Raw genomic sequence first — 17,198 nt, 5'->3', positions numbered from 1 at the left:
GAGGTATAATTTACAGGTAGTAAAATGCATAAATATTAACTTTACAGATTGATAAATTTTTACATATGTTTATGCCCATGTAACCACTACCACCCAGATTAAGATACAGAACACTACCCCTCATTCCAGAAAGTTCTGTCATGTCCCTTTCCAGTGGATAATAATCACTCCAACAAAGGTAACCACTATTCTGACTTCTGTTACCATAGAATATGTAAATGAATTTAAAGTCCCAAATTCAAGAGCAACAAGTTGAAATAATTTAGACATTTAAGACAAACATAAAGCATTAGGTTTTGTTCTTTTATATAAAGGCAAACAAAGGCTAAAACTAATAAAATTAAAGGTTTTCACCACGAAACAAACACAACAACAACAGCGAATGGAAGCAAAATGGACACGACAAAGCAGAGGGAACAACATTTATTGTTCCGCCTTTCCCATTTAGAGCCACCTGGAATAGAAGTTTGTGGAGGGGAGGAGGGAGGGTTTAAGGTTCATTTTTGCCCATGTGGATAGCCAATGAGCGGCACCCTTTATTGAAAAGGCCACCATGATCCCAAGGCTCTCCAGTGCGACCTGTGTCAAGAATTAAGGGCCCGTATACGTGAGGGTCTGCATCCGGGCTCTGCTTTCTATTCCATTGGGGTCACTAGTCCAGCTTGTACCAATCCCACTCACTCTCAGTTACAGAAAATAAAAACAACATTTGTAAAACAAATGGAACTATCAAAATAAGGAAATGATAAAATAAATACAATTTAATGATCAAGGGAAATCAAATGGCAGCAGGAAGCTCAAAACTTAGGAAGGTGTCTGGTAAGATAAAGGAACCAGAGAGAAGAGGTCTGGGGTTAAAGGACTCTATGGTTTCATGGTCCCTGATTCTCAGTTCAGCCCTGGGGGTAAACTTGATGTTCTTTAGGTGGGTGGCTTGGTGTGGGTAGTGTGTGTCAGAAAAAGAGAGTTCATAGTCAGCCTAATACGTCTTCATGGGTAAGGAATTTAATGTGGCTTCTCCCTTCTCTCGGCCCCAGAGAGCCTATCCTTTCTGTGCCTTTGGCCCGTTGCCCCAAACCCGAGCTCACACCACTTTGCTTTGTGGCCTAGAGATGTCACTGACCCAGCCTCCAGGCAGCGGGGACCTCACCTCAGCCTTGGAGAAAAAGCGAGGGGAGGCGGCAGCAGAAGAAATCCTCGCTGGGGAGAGATAGGCCTAGGGCTTTTGTTTTTTAATGGAAGCCACAAGGAAGTTCCTATTGTATGTGGTGTCAGGGAGAGCAGTTGATTTTACTGCCCGTTACAGAGGCTGGTGTCTGATGAAAAAAGGAGTAGATCAAAATGTGGCTTGGTTGAGCAAAAGCAGTGCTAATTACAACCACCTGCTCAATGGTGCGCGACAAGATAACTCGCATGTAGGTCATTCCACAGGAGTCAGGTGAAGTTTGTTGTGCACTGTGTTTGACAAGAGCAGTGAACCCTGTTTTCATATACTCAGCTTTCAGAACATGTTCCTTATGTATATCTGATGTCATAGCTTAAAACAAATGAAGGGAATGTAAGTCATTCCTCTTTATAAAACTTTTATTAACGCCAAAAATGCAAACAGTGAATACAAAATGGATTTTTAAAATCAGGGTGATTGTGGGAGCAGAGACGATATACACCGCGCCTGGGAGGTCTTTAAGAGGAGAAAGGCAGGCCTAAGAGGAGCATTTGGTTTCGAGTTGGATGTCAAAGGCCATGATTCAACCGGTCTGTGTGCTGCAGTAAGTGGCTTGTCCAGTGGCTCCCACCCACCGGGTCACCGTGTCTTCACAGCTAAGCCGTGTGCTGGACTTTGGGGCTCCTCCTTCCCCAAGGACAGCTGATCTCCCGGCGCTCTCTGCCTTACGGCCTTCGGGTCTTCCCAGCTTGACACCTTCACTCCCTCCTCCCGCACTGCACAACCCCTGACCTGGAGGAATTTCCTAGCAAAATGAAACGAAGTGAAAGAAAGTGAAAGAAAAATGAACTGCAGAAAACAAGATGCGATTCATTTACTGCATGGCCCTGGATTTCGAATTCCAAATTTTTAAGGAAGGTGTACACCTTACAGTGTAAAGACATACGATTTGTGCTTGACTTGAAATGGTATCTGAAGTCATTTCTATAGAAACGTCAGGCTCTTGGTCAGAGAGAGCCCTCTATTACATACCGATAGCTTCTGGAAGACGAGATTTGACTTGTGGTGCTGTTCTCTGGAACACAGGCTGCTCTAAGTTCAAAAGCTACGTGCCCGTTATTTCTCTGAATTGTTGCACTTTTGCATAGCCATCTGTTAGCAGTTTTATCAAAGCAGGACATAATTACATACACCCTGGATGTAATTAATCCTTATCTCTCATCACTGTCACTTTCTATACCTTTAAATTGGAGTGCCCGTATTAATTAGTTACTTCTAAACAGGTCACACTACTCAAGTGTGTGTTGCTTCATGCACTAAATACGTTCTGGAAAGGGGTGTGTCAATCAAATGACATTTCACTACTGATGTTATTTCAGCTGTATTTTCTTTTCTGGGCTAGCTCCATCCCAGTGTGGTTCTTGATACTTGGGTATACAATTTTTCTGCACCAGCCTCTGTCAGGTAATTAATGATCTATAAATAAGCGCCCCACACATGGGGGAGTTAAGATTTATGGGAACTTGCAGTCTAGAGCCCTGGATTCTTGTGACCCTTTGTGTCCTGACCTGCAGCTGAGCACGGGGCAGGGAGCCCTTTGGGGTCTCTGTCCGGGATCACCAGGACTCGAAACTCATTTCATGCACTTGGCAAGCTTTCTGCTCTCTGCCTAAGGAAAACAATGGTGTCACCAGAACCTGCTACTTTGAAAATCAAAGTTCCTTCTTTTCTGGCCTGATGTACCAAGACTTTGGCATTTCGTTCCCTTTGCAGCAGTTTGAAACCCTGAAGCCTTGCAGCACAGCCTCCGAGTGCACCAACTGCCCTGACCGTCGAGGGCCTGCCTGCCTACTCCATCCGTCCTCGCGTGTAAGACCCAGAAGGGAACGGCAGGCTGGGATCTGCTTAACTCCAAGCTGTTCAGACCTGTCTTCTTCTGGTTGCCGGTGCTCAAAACGACCTGGATAAAACCCCGTGCCCAAGTGAAACTGTGAAGGAAGGAGCAACGTGCTGCCGTCATTGAGGGCTCTCCCTCTTGGAACCCGGAGAGATCGCTGAAGCAGAAGTGAAAATGGCCCCATTCACCAGATAGTTTACGATTCTGATCTAAGCACAGGAGAGAGTTCAGAATTTTAGCTGTTGCAGTAAAACGATGACATTCTGTGGGGAGCAAGACCGGCTCCACTTTCATCTCCAAATGTCCCATTTGAGAGATGTTTTTAACCAAACTCTAGGGAAAAAGTTCCCCCAAATCTTGGTTTTGTTGTTTCTCCCCTGTCTGAATGAATGTGGAGTTTTCTACATCCTAGTTCGTGGCTCTGGAATCCTTAATCCCTCCTCCCTTCTTCTGACTGCTGAGACAACTCCAAGCATCCTGTGTCTGGGCACGGACAGTGGGGCTGGAGAAGGAGACGGCGGCCACGGGCTCAGGCTGGGGAGTTGGGTACCCACAAACCACTGTCCGAGAGGAAGCTTTGTATGAGCAGCACTCTTTCCTAAGGGTTCTTGACCAGACCACTGAAATCACACATTCTCTTCTGGTTTTGACCTGCATTGACCATTGGTATGCTTCTAACACAAACACTCAAACTAAGCCCCCAACTTCCCCATCGCACATATGCCCCAAGCCCATATCTCTCATACTTTTGATTGCCTCTCATCAGTCCACATCTGCTTTGTGCTCTGGAGAGCTTGAGTCTTCTGTTCATCCACTTGGACATAGTCTACTCTTTGCTCTTCTGAAAGAAAAAGTTTCTGCAGAAGGAGAACAAAAAGGTTCTCATTACATTAATAAGAAAATTCAGGAAAATGTCTGCCCTTCTGTGGCAGGTTATGTTACTTGGTTAAACATTTGCTGCCCCTTCCTATTGGGTCCGTCCACGTGGAAGAACTCTACTTTGTGCATTTGCATATAAATATCTATCACTCTACTCCCTTCCACTTTGCGAGAGCCATTTGACTGGCTTTGTCCAGTACAATGTGAGTGGAAGTGACATGTGCCAACCCTAAGGGGACAAAAGGCATCATGCAGTTTTGCAGTCCTTCTCTTCCCTCTGCTACAAGACCAGTGTGCCTTGGATGGGAGCCGCTACTTCTTCGTGGGTCCCGCACTGAAGATGAGCTGTAGCAGAAGCCGCCCCGGCCTGCAGTGTAACACGAACAAAAACTGAAAGCGCCTTAGTTGTTGTAAGCCTCTGTGATTGGGTTGTTTGTTTTGACTCATAGCACAACTGACTACTGCACCTTTTGTACTTGCTCATCCCACCCTTCTGACCAGGTTTTCTGGAGTTGCAGTTCAGGTTTTTAGAATGAAATTGAGGCTGAAGGAGAAGTAGGAGTTAATTCAGCAAAAGGGGAGGAAAGTGTTCTAGATGTAGATTTTTTTTTTTTAATGGAACCATGCTGTACATTCCCTTCTGTGATTTGTTTTCACCAAACGATGCATTGTTAGGCACAATTTTTATTATGACCACCCCTGGCTCAAAACTACTTTGTTGCTGCCCAGTGCTTACCATCTGTCCATTCAGTGGCTTACACTGTGCGGTGGATGATACTAGATAACAGTTACACTCGCTGACGCTGACGTGTATTAACTCATTTAATCCTCACAGCAACGCTCCGGGGTAGGTTTATCATTTCTTATCCTCAGGGAGATGAGAACACTGCCCAGAGGAGGAGAAGCCACCCAGCCCGGCATTCGAGGCCCTTGCTCCAAACGTGCAGCCCCTTTCACCGTCCCCTTGGCTGTAACCAAACTAGGCTGAGCTAGGTGGCTCCCTAAACAGGCTCTTCCTCTGCCCAGGGTGCCCTTTACCCCACCTGAACTGGGCCTAAGAAAATTTCCCATGAGTGTTTTGGTTCGAATCTTGAAGAAAAGGATACACCATACATTCATACACAGACACACAAAGAAAATACCCTAGAAAGGAATACGGCAGAATTTCATTCCCTCTGGGTGGCTGGATTATGGCTGATTTAAATAGTCTTCCTGATTTGTGTCTGTAACTTAACGACTTTCTAAAGTAAACACGTATGACTTTAATAAGCAGAAAAGTCTAAACAGAAGTAGTATCACCCGGGAATTCTCAGACACAAAGTCATACCTTCTGTACGGGGGCTGGTGATGCTGAATTATTAAAGTCCAGGGCTAAATAATCCAGGCTGATTCTCTTTGTCCAAGTGAAAGCAGCGCTGCTCAGGGAGCTGGCTTGTCTGTGCTCCTGCTAGAGACCAACATCACAGGACTCAGGTTAGGGACGGCCTGGGCTGCACGAGGGAAGGGGCGCTCAGGGCTGCCTCCACTTACACAGCTGCCACCAGACCACAGTGGAGGGGCTGGTGCCAGCCGAGGGGTCAGACTGCACATCTGAGCGAGAGCTAGAATTTACAGTACGATACAGCCGATTCAGCCCTCGCTGCAAAATTAGATCATTAGTCACCACGGAAACAGTTTGCCAAAATTTCCTCGGAAGAGCACTATTCGATTTTTGGGTCAGATAGGCCCAATGATATGTTCGAGATGAAATCCTGAAAATGTCAACTACTCATATTGAAATTCTAGTAAAGGCTTCCCAAATGCATTTAGAGAGTAATGACATATGTGCAACACACCCCCGTGTACACACCACCCAGCTTAAGGAATGAAGCCCCTGTTTCTCCTCTATTTTATGACAATGTCAGTATCCTCAGATAATACATTGTTTAGTTTTGCCTGCTTTCGAACTTTAAACAATCATATTTTATGTATTTTGGTGACTTAAATTTTTGCTCAGTATTATGGGTCTAGCATTCACCCATGTTGATGCAATAGCTTTTTTCATTGCTTGATTATTACTCCTTGTGTGATTTATTTAACCATTCTCCTTTCAATGGACACTTGAGTTGTTTATAGTTTGTGGGCTGTTATACACAGTGCTATTCTGAACATACCTGCACCTGTGTAAGATTTTCTAGGCTGTTTACCTGGGGATAGAATTGCTGGCTTATAGGATGTGTGCAACCAACAACTTTACTAAATAATGCCTGTCTGTTTTCCAAAGAGGTTGTACTGATCTACACACATACGAGAAGTATACAAGAGCTCTTATTGCCCCAGACCTCCACTTGGTATTGTCAGACTTTTTAATGTTTTGCACACTTGATAGGTGTAAAATGATATCTCGTTGTGGCTTTATGTTCCATTTCCCTGATTATTAAGTAGCATCTCTTCATTTATTAAAGGGTCATTTACTTTTTCTCTTCTATGAAATACCTGCTCATTATTTTGCCAACTTTTATATCAGATCATTTGTATCTTTTATTTATCCCTAGCAGTTCTTCATAAATGTTTGACAGCAATCTTTTCTTTGTTATGTGCATTGCAAATAGCCCATCCCAGTCTGTGGCTTGTCTTTTCATTCCCGTAACTGTATTTTTTCTCAAAGAAGAGAAGTTCTTACGTTTAATGTATTCTAATATGCCAATCTTTTCCTGTGTGGTTTGCACTGTGTGCTTTGCCTAAGGACTTCACTGTTCTGCGATTATAATTTGTTTTCCTATATTTTCTCATAAAAAGTATAAAGGTTTGCCTCTCACATTTAAGTAAGAATCTAGCTTGCACTGATTGTAATATGTGGTGGTGACACGGGGGTGTTATTCCTTTCTTTTGCCCATATGGATAACCGTTCTTTCCCCTGTAATTGCAATCTCTATTCCTACAGCGAGTTTCCGTACGTGTTTGGGTCGGTTCCGGGGCCTTCCCTTCTATTCTATATTGGTCTCTGCTTGTACCGTTACTACTCTGCATGGATTACTGCAATTGTGAGTGAACCCTGACCTCTGCTAGGACAAACACCCTCCACTTTCTTCTCCCAGTGGGTCTTGGGAATTGTTGACCACTGTTCTTGCGTATCCGTTTTGGAATCAGCTGAGTTCCACAAAACCTTCTTTTGGGTATTTGGTAAGAATTGACACCTGTAATATCTGTGTCTCCCTCTACAGGAACCTGAGGAACATAATCTATCTTTCCGTTTATTTAGGTCTTAATTTTTTTCAACAAAGTTTTAAAATTTTTCTTCAGAAGGTTCTTACTGATCATTTGTTAGATTTATCTCCAGATTAAATCTAGAGTTTGCTTGCTATTGTAAATGATACGTTTTGTTTAAACTACCATTTTCTGTTGGTTTCCACTGACTTTTGTATATTGATTTTATGTCCATTAAAGTTGCTAAAATCTCTTCTGAGTTCTGATGATTTGTAGGTAAATTGTTTGCAGTCTTCTGTGAAGACAAACACTTCATCTATGAATATCACGGTTGATTTTCTTTCTTCCTTTCAATTCTTATACCTTTTACTTCTTTGATTTGTCTTCTGTCACTAGCTGGGAGCTCAGGTACAATATTGAGTAGGAGGAGTGTAAGATGGAATCTTTTTTTTATAACTGATTTTAAAGGAAGTAATTGTAATGTTTCACCACTGAGTAAGGTGACTATGATAGGTTTCATGTAGATTCTTTTTTTATGAGGGTAAGGAAAATTCCTTCAATTCCTTGTTTGCTAATAGGTTTTTTTTTATGAACAGATGTTGAATTTTGTCAAATACTTTTCCTGCATCTATTGGGATAATTATATCATTTTTCTCCTTTAATCTGTTAATGTGGTTGATGGCATTAATAAATTTCCTTGCTTTATGGCTGTAATATCTCATCTCTCTGAAAATATTAATAATACATATTTAAAAAGTTTTGTCCTCCCTACACAGGTTTTATCTCCTCTAAGTCTGTTTGCTTTGGTCTCTATCTTTGATGTTAGAGCTTTCCTAAAATGTCTGATAATCTTGTCTGTCTGCTCATATTTGAGAGTGAAAGAGCAAAAAGATGATCCAACGCTTTGAGTACATGGGTGGCACTTAGCAATGTGGGCTTTACCTGCAGTAAAGGGTTTGTGGGGCGGTTCTCCCATCCGTTATGCATATTCACTTTATCCCTTGGTTTTTAGTATCGTGTTCTTGGTAACTGTGTCTGGTAGACCCCAGTCCAGAGAGAACTTGATTACTCTCTCTAGAGATTACACTTCAAGTTTTCTGTGGGAGTGGGGCGTGGGAGGTCACAATAGTGCAGCTTCATGGAATGGGAGAAGGGATACTGGAATTTATATGCCTCTTTAAACAGGCCACTCATTACTCCTTATTTTACTTCCCCTTCACACCTGCTTTCAGAATTACCTGCACTGGGAAGTTCCCGAACCCTTTGGTTATTTCAAAGCATAAATTAAGTTGCTTCTTGCCTCCCCACCCCGATTATTTAGGATTTAGCTTCCTTCCTGCTAAGTCATTTACAACTCATCCATCTGCAATCCCATTTCCAATATGTTATTGCTACTTTTCTTCCGCAATTCTTCTCATGCTTGTGGGTTTATGCCTTTTAAAAAAATGCCTTTACTGGTATTTTAGAGGTTGTTTCTAAAAGGTAGTCAGTCTGCTTGTGGTCAATCTGACATCTTTATCAAGATGTTCATTAACAGATTTTCTAATGCTAAACCAGTCTTGCATGCCTGGAATAAATTCAACTTCTTCATGATATGTTATTTATTTAATATATTGCTGGATTCATTTTGCTAAAATCTTCTTTAGGATTTTTTTTTTTTTTTTGGTAACAGCTATATTGGGTTATGAGTCACATACCATACAACTTACCCATTTAAATTGTATAATTCAGTGAATGCACATTTGTGCAATCATCACCACAATTTTAGAACATTTTCATCACCCTAAAAAGAAAGCTTGCACCCCTTAGCCAAAACTCCTCAATCCTTCCATCCCCCCTTCTGCCCTCTGCCCAGCCTGAGGCAGCCACCGCCAATCTACTGTCTCTATAGATTTGCCTATTCTGGATATTTCATTTAAATGGAACCACACAGCCTGTGGTCCTTTGTGGCTGGCTTCTTTCACCTAGCATAATGTGTTCAAGGTTCAATCATGTTGTTGCATCAGTACTGCGTTCCTTTTGATGCCAGAATAATATTCCATTGTATCCTATACCACATTCAGTTGATCCATCAGTTGGCGAACATTTGGGTTGTTTCCACTTTTTGGCTATTATGAAAAACACTGCTGTGAATATTCATGTAGAAGTATTTGGGTGGATATATTCTTCTTTAGGTATTTTTAGGCAGAATTCTTAAGGGAGAGTTACCTATAGTTTTTTATACTATCACTATTTGTTTTGGTATCAACTTATGCTAGCCTCATAAAATCAGCTGGGGAAGAGTCACTCTTTCGCCATTCCCTGGAGGTATTTATATCAGGTTGTGATCATCTGTTCCTGTCTAAAATTTTCTAGGCTAGTGATTTTTTGTAGTAACATTTTCCCTACTGATTCAATTTCTTTAATGGTTATATAACCATTCGTGTTTTCTATTTCTTCTTGTCTGTTTTTGATAACATTTTTCTGAGAATTTATCCATTTTCACCAAAGTTTTCTAATTCATTGGTATGACGTTGTTTATCCTCTCTAGTTTTATTATTTTGTTAACTTCTGTTCTTGCCTTTATTTGTTTTATTTTCTTAGGGTTTATTTTTTTCAACTTATTATGAACATTTCAAACAAACAGACAAATTGAAGAAAATATACAGTGAACACCTATATACCCACCCCATCTATATTCATTCACTAACATTTTGCTATACTTGCCTTATCACATATCTACCCATCTCTCTATATGTCCTTTAATCCATCTTATTTTTTATGTACTTTAAATTGTTTGTACACACCCACCTAAATATTTCAGCCTGCATACCCTTAACTGGAGTTCACTATTTATTTACATTTTATGTAAAATTTACTTACAATTAAATGTACAAATCATATGTGTACCCTCACTAAGTTTTGACAAGTGCATAAAACTACATAACCCACACCCTTATCGAGATTTAAACATTTACATTACTGTACAGAATTCTCTTGAGAATGGCTCCTATTTTCCTGGTTCTTTGTATGTTAAGAAATTTTGGATTTTATTCTAGATATTGTAAATGTTATGCTCTAGAGACTGCATTCTCTCATGTTCTTTTGAAGAATGCTGCTTTTGTTTAGTTTTAGTAGGCAATTAACTTGGTTTACTCAAGCTACAAATTCTGTCTCTTAGATAAGCAGCTCAAATTTCAGCTAAATTTTTCATTCTTAGCTGGATTCTGTCCTGTACATGCATTGTTCAGAGGTCAGAGATTTGGGCAGAACTTATACACAAAATTTGTTTGTTCCCCTTCTCTGGCTCATCTTTGTAGAATTCTCCACTCAGTTTCCAGCAACTGGGATTGCCCAAACTCTCTCTTCTGGTTCTTCAGGCCAGATTTTCTATCAGATTTAGCCACCCCATGCTATGATCTGCCCTCAGGTTGAAAACTGAAAGGAAAAAAGAAAAACACACACACAAAGGATAACTCATCCTGAACCATTCCTTTCTTCCAACTATCAACTGCTTTTGTTCATTCTCCAGTGCCTTAAGGCCTCTTTATTATTTTCTGTGTGTCTATTTTGTCCAGAGTTTATAGCTGTTATCTATGGGAGGGTCATATCCAGTAGGAGGTTCCTCAGCAATGTAGGAAGCAGAATTCCTTAGCTATTCTCTTGGGGTTTATTTTTTGTTCTTTTTATAACATAAGTCGGTGGCTTAGATCATTCATTTTAAGCTTTTCTTGTTTTCTAATATAAGCATATAATTTTCTCTGAGTACCACTTTACCTGAAGCCTCCATGTATCAATAAGAACTATTTTTTGTTATTATGCACTTCTAAGTATTTTCTAATTTCCAGAATTTATTTTTTGACTGATAAGTTAATTAGAATTTCCCAACATACAGGAGGTTGGGAGGTTGTCGTTTTGTTATTCATTTCTAATTTAATTATACTATTGTTAGATAATGTTATCTATACGATACCAACAATTTAAAACTTAACGCTTAATTTATGACCCAAGGTCTATTATGTCTAATACTAACAAAGCTAATATACCAACTTTCTTTTATGACTATTTTCCTGATATATTTTTTCTATCCATTTACCTTCAACTTTCTGTGCCCTTATGTTTTAGGCATGTCTTCTGTAAAAAGCATAGAGGCAGAATTTTTTAAAAAGAAATCATTCTACAAATCTTTGTCTTTTAACTGGAGAGGTTAGTCTTCTGACTAATAATTATTACTGATATATATGGGTAGTTTTAAAAATGTCTGTGCATCCTATTTGTCCTGCCTTTTCTGCTTCTTTTTTTCTTTTTCTTGTATTGATTAAACTTTTTTCTGATCACATTTATCCCTCTACTAGCTTATTAGTTATATATTTCAGTCCTGTTCTTTTAACGGTTACCCTACAAATCAGGGGTCAGCAAACTTTTCCTGTACAGGGCCAGTCAGATAGCAAATACTGCATGCTTTGTAGATCATAAGGTCTCTGTTGCAAAAGCAGCCACGGACAATATGTAAACAAATGGGTAATGCTGTGTTCCAATAAAATTTTATTCATAAAAATAGGTGGCAGGCTAGCTTTGCCCCGTGGGCCATGGTTTGCTGACCCCAGATACAAATTATAATACACATATTTAATTTAACAGTGTCTAAAGTTAATATGCCCCTCTATACAATACAAGTATCTTAAATACTTTAATTCTGATCACCTCCTCCTCACATAAAAGCAATTGTTCAGTATTTTAATTCTGTCTTGTTTTCTTTGCACCACATATTGAATGTTATTTTTGTTATTCCGTGCTATCAATGTTTGTTTAGATTCACCCACATTTACCATTTTAGTTGCTGATCGTTCTTCTTACATCATGCTTAAAGTACATCCTTTATAAATTCCTATTACAGCTCCACACAGTTCTATAAGTTTAAAACTCTCCAGGGTTTTTTGGTCTCAAAATATTATTTCATTATTGTTCCTGAAATACAGGTTTGCTAGGTATGCAATTTAAAAAAAAAAAAAAATTGTTCTTTTCTTCCAGTACTTTGGAAATACTATTCCACTCTATTCTTGCTTCCATTGTTGCTTTTCAGAATTTGGTTGTCAGTCTAACCGGCCATTTCTCTTCTGGTTACTTTTAAGAACTTTTCTTTGTCTTTGCTGTTCTTTTGGGTTTCTACAGTGGTTCTAAGTAACAATTTCTTTTATTTAACCTGCTTGCTTTTCATTGGATTTTCTGAGGATTGGTGTCTTTCATGAATTCTGGAAGACTCTGTTACAACCCTTTACATATTGATTCTCTCCTATTTTTTCTATCATCTGCTTCTGCAACTCTGACTAAACATGTTCGACTTTTTCATCCTGTCTTCTGTGTCTCAACTTTTCTTTCATATATGCTCCATGTTTTTCTTTCCTTCTTTTGATTTATTAGTAACGTCTTCTTATCTATCTGCCAGCTAGCTAAATCTTTCTTTGTATTTAATCTCTTTAACTCCTCCATTGGGTTTCTAATTTCATTCATATTTTTATGTCTAGAAGTTCTAATTGATTCTTTCCTAAGTCTACCTGATCACCTTAATAGTATCTTGTTACTGAGTCCAACTTTCAATTTTTCATTTTATTTCTTTAAATCTATCAAACATACTTATTTTGTATAAAAATCCAATATTTTCAATATCTGCCTACTTCCAAAATACCTTTAGAAGAAAACACAGGAGAAAATCCTTATGATCTGGGGTTAGGCAAAGAGTTCTTAGACATGATAATAATCCACGAAAGAAAAGAAATTAGTTAAATGGCCTTCATCGAAATTAAAAATGTGTGTCCCTCAAAAGACAGCAGCAAATGAAACTACAAGCTACAGACACAGAGAAAATATTTGCAGATGACAAATCTATCAGAGGACTTGTATGCAGAATATAGAAAGGACTCTCAAAACTCAACAGTAAGAAAACAAACAACCCAATCAAAACTTGGGCAAAAGCCTTGAATAGATACTCCACCAAAGAGGGTATATGGATGGATGGCAAGCAAGCACATGAAAATATATTTAACATCATTCACCATTAGGGAAATACAAATTAAAACCACAAAGAGATGTTACTACACCCCTATTAAAATGTTTAAAATTTAATAAACTGACAATCCCAAGCCTGCTGGTGAGAATGTGGAACAACAAGAACTCTCATACATTACGGGAAGTAATGCAGCAAAACGGTGCAGCCACTGTGGAGAACGGTTTGGCAGTTACTTGCGAAGTAAAACTGCAGTTACCATAGGTACCTCCCGGCAACACCGCATCTGCGTAATTACCCTAGAGCAGGGTTGCTCAACGGCAGAACTATTGACATGTGGGTACAGACAATTATTTGTGGTGGAGGGTTGTCCTGAGAATGACAGAACGTTTAGCAACAGTCTTGACCTCTACCCACTAGATGCCCATAGCACCAGCACCACTAAAGGCCCATAGCTCCACCACTACTAGATGCCCATAACACCACCACTAGAGGCCCATAGCACCACCACTAGATGCCCATAGCACCACCATTAGAGGCCCATAGCACCACCACTAGATGCCCATAGCACCACCATTAGAGGCCCATAGCACCACCACCACTAGAGGCCCATAGCACCACTACTAGATGCCCATAGTTCCACCACTAGATGCTCATAGCACCACCACTAGATGCCTATAGCACCACCACTAGAGGCTCATAGCACCACCACCACTAGAGGCCCATAGCACCATCATTAGAGGCTCATAGCACCACCACCACTAGATGCTCATAGCACCAGCACTAGATGCTCATAGCACCACCACTAGGTGCCCATAGCACCACCACTAGATGCCCATATCTCCACCACTAGATGCCCATAGCACCACCACTAGAGGCCCATAGCACCACCACCACTAGAGGCCCATAGCACTATCACTAGAGGCTCAGCACCACCACCACTAGATGCCCATAGCACCACCACTAGAGGCTCATAGCACCATCACTAGAGGCTCATAGCTCCACCACCACTAGAGGCCCATAGCACCATCACTAGAGGCTCATAGCACCATCACTAGAGGCTCATAGCTCCACCACCACTAGAGGCCCATAGCACCACCACTAGATGCCCATAGCACCACCACTAGAGGCTCATAGCACCACCACCACTAGAGGGTCATAGCACCACCACTAGAGGGTCATAGCTCCACCACCACTAGAGGCCCACAGCTCCAACACCACTAGATGCCCATAGCTCCACCACCACTAGAGGCCCATAGCACCACAACTAGAGGCCCATAGCACCACCACTAGAGGGTCATAGCACCACCACCACTAGAGGCCCATAGCACCACCACTAGAGGGTCATAGCTCCACCACCACTAGAGGCCCATAGCACCACCACTAGAGGGTCATAGCTCCACCACCACTAGAGGCCCACAGCTCCAACACCACTAGATGCCCATAGCTCCACCACCACTAGAGGCCCATAGCACCACAACTAGAGGCTCATAGCACCACCACCACTAGAGGCCCATAGCACCGTCACTAGAGGCCCATAGCACCACCACTAGAGGGTCATAGCACCACCACCACTAGAGGCCCATAGCACCACCACTAGAGGGTCATAGCACCACCACCACTAGAGGCCCATAGCACCACCACTAGAGGGTCATAGCACCACCACCACTAGAGGCCCATAGCACCACCAAATATCCCTTGGGAGGCAAAACCAACCCTCGTTGGGAACTACTGCCCTAGGAAAATTAAAACATACGTCCATGTTAAAAAAATCTTGTGAGAGTTCTGTTCATAATTTCCAAACCCTTGAAACAAATATCCTTCAGTGGATGGGTGAATAAACAAATAGGGTACATCCATACCCTTGAATACTGCTTAGTAATAAAACAGAGCGAATTACATGTAAGAATTTGGATGAATCACAAAGATACTATGTTGAGTAGAAGAAGCATCTCAAAGTCATTTACCTTATGATTCCATTTATACAACATTGTTGAAAAGACAAAACTATAGTGCTGAAGAATAGATGACAGGTTGCCTGGAGTTAGGGTAGGGTGAGGTGGTGATGATAGTGCCAGCACAAGGGAGGATTCAGGGCTGATGGGAATGTTTTGTTTTCTGATTTTGGTTACATAAATCTACACATATGTTAAAACTCATAGGTCTGTATACCAAGAGAAAACCAATTTTACTGTATTTTTAAAAAAGTATTATAATACCAGAAAAAAAGTTTAATGTGAGATTTAAGAGAGTCTAGAATTCTACTAGTTCACAGGGAAGAATCACATAAATTAACGTGATGTTCATTTGTTTAAATTTACTCTAACGTCACAAATATTTTAAGTAATTAAAGAAGGGTATATAACTTTAATTTTAGAAAACTTGTATTGCAGTCCTTGGCTTAAATTTTTTTTCAGTTCATATCAGAACTTGTCTTCAAAGAGAAAAAAATTAACACATATGATCATGTGCAAAATCTAAAGCATATTTTTCAATCTACTGTATAGGGCTTGGGTGGAGCAAGTGAAATAAGGTAATTCAAAATCATTTGAAAAGATCATATTGTCAAAGTTAAAAAATGAATGAAATGAGAGTGCTTTTAAACAGATTTATATGTTGGCTCGCTCACAGGTACCTTCCTTCAGCCAGCACTCTGGGTTCTTGATCTACTTTATCATGTTTCCTAGTGATTAACAGAGATGGTCACTGGCCAATGATTACAAATTTAGGCAAGCAATCAATCCTTAACCATGTCGTTGTCGACAAAATACTCGTCATCCTCACAACCTCAAAGATCAGAAATGAAATGCTGGTTCTGGAAGGACTCTGCACTCAGCTCCGTTAGCCTTTAGATTCACTCCCCTTTTCTGTTCTCTGGAGACAGAGCACAGCTGTTCAGCAGCCTTTATAAAAGTGTTTTCTTCTAGAAGTTTCCCAGGGGCCATTACTAAGTGTGAGAAACTTTGGGAAGGCCACAGCAGATTTGTATATGAGTCACTTCCCATCTGCATATGGTTAAACACACTTACAGAACAATTTTTAGCGATTAAAAAGGCAAAATGAAGCAATGAATGATTGCTTTACTGGAGATTACTCTTTTGGGATTTTCAATTGCCTACTATCCACTGTATAAGAGGGCGGAATTCTCTTCTCAATGGTATATAGTCACAGTGCCTTGAATGTTGTCCTGAGATCTCTTCAAAATTTCATCATTCAAGGGCAAGCTCTCTCTAGAGTTCCCTGCAGTTCTAAATGGGCACAGTTCTAGCTAAAGTGCCTGATAATTGCCAAAGGTGCTATAAAATCCCCTCTCCCTCCTCACAATCCCATGCTCTCAATATAATCCTAGGTGAAGAGGACGGAAAGGACAACAAAGGGCAGAAAGGAGAAACTACGGTTCTTGAACTGTAAATGGCTAATGAAAGGATAGAGGTGTCGGGTCTCTGTCCACTCAGGTGTACAGAAAGAGCCTGTGCCAGGAGTGCCCAGGGGCTGACACACCCACACAGTCACAGCCTGGGGCACTGAGGTCTCTCCCCGCCCCTATCCCCTTCCTTCAGGAGGGTTCAGTAAAATGGGGATCTGGTGGAAGGGAGGCATCCAACGTGTGAGTTCTGACAGCCTAGACTCAGGACATCCAGGCAACTGCAGACCTATTGGGGTCAAACAGGACATCACGGCCCTGGTGAAAAGAACTACCTCCACTTCCGTTTTCCCATCACACATGCTTCTGCTCTAGGTTCTCTTGAAACACTCTGGCCTCAAAATGGTGCAAGTTACTGAATGCTGCAGGGAAGGAAACTAGCTTCAAATCAGTTTGTTCCCAGACTAGAAAACCTTGTGGCCTGGTTTTACAATCAAGTGACTGTTTTAAGATTGCACAGGGTCTTCTGAAGGCTACGTTTCCTTCAAAATGAAGTCATAAGGGTATATGTTGGTATGAAGAATAGAATAAGTGTACAAAATAGAGGATTACCATTTGGAAGTAGCTTTCTTCCTCTTCTCTGGAAACAGGATTGGCAAAAAGTCTTGCAGAATTAATACCATTTCTTTCTGGAGAGAGAAAGCTGGTTCGATTGCTATGAGCA

General features: G+C 40.8%; 1 protein-coding gene across 6 annotated transcripts in view; it reads right to left on the bottom strand.

Moving 5' to 3' along the window:
* Window positions 1-330: 330 nt before the first annotated feature.
* The window catches only part of GAB3 (GRB2 associated binding protein 3), an 83,991-nt gene continuing 67,123 nt past the window's right edge, over window positions 331-17,198 (bottom strand). For 3 of the 6 annotated variants that reach the window (XM_037821327.1, XM_037821323.1, XM_037821324.1), the window contains exons 8-11: window positions 17,087-17,189; window positions 5,269-5,388; window positions 3,809-3,919; window positions 331-1,970 (exon numbers count right to left, since the gene is read on the bottom strand). In XM_037821327.1, coding sequence (XP_037677255.1) covers window positions 1,749-1,970; window positions 3,809-3,919; window positions 5,269-5,388; window positions 17,087-17,189 — 556 coding nt within the window. In that variant the 3' untranslated portion in view covers window positions 331-1,748. Of the gene's footprint in view, window positions 3,920-5,268; window positions 5,389-17,086; window positions 17,190-17,198 lie in introns of all 6 variants that reach the window. The other 3 variants (XM_037821328.1, XM_037821329.1, XM_037821326.1) reach the window with 2 other exon arrangements.

The sequence above is a fragment of the Choloepus didactylus genome, chromosome X (genome assembly GCF_015220235.1).
Source record: "Choloepus didactylus isolate mChoDid1 chromosome X, mChoDid1.pri, whole genome shotgun sequence".
Taxonomy (NCBI): Eukaryota; Metazoa; Chordata; class Mammalia; order Pilosa; family Megalonychidae; genus Choloepus; species Choloepus didactylus.
Note: the sequence above shows the minus strand (reverse complement) of the source record. Positions and strands in the feature narration are given on the sequence as shown.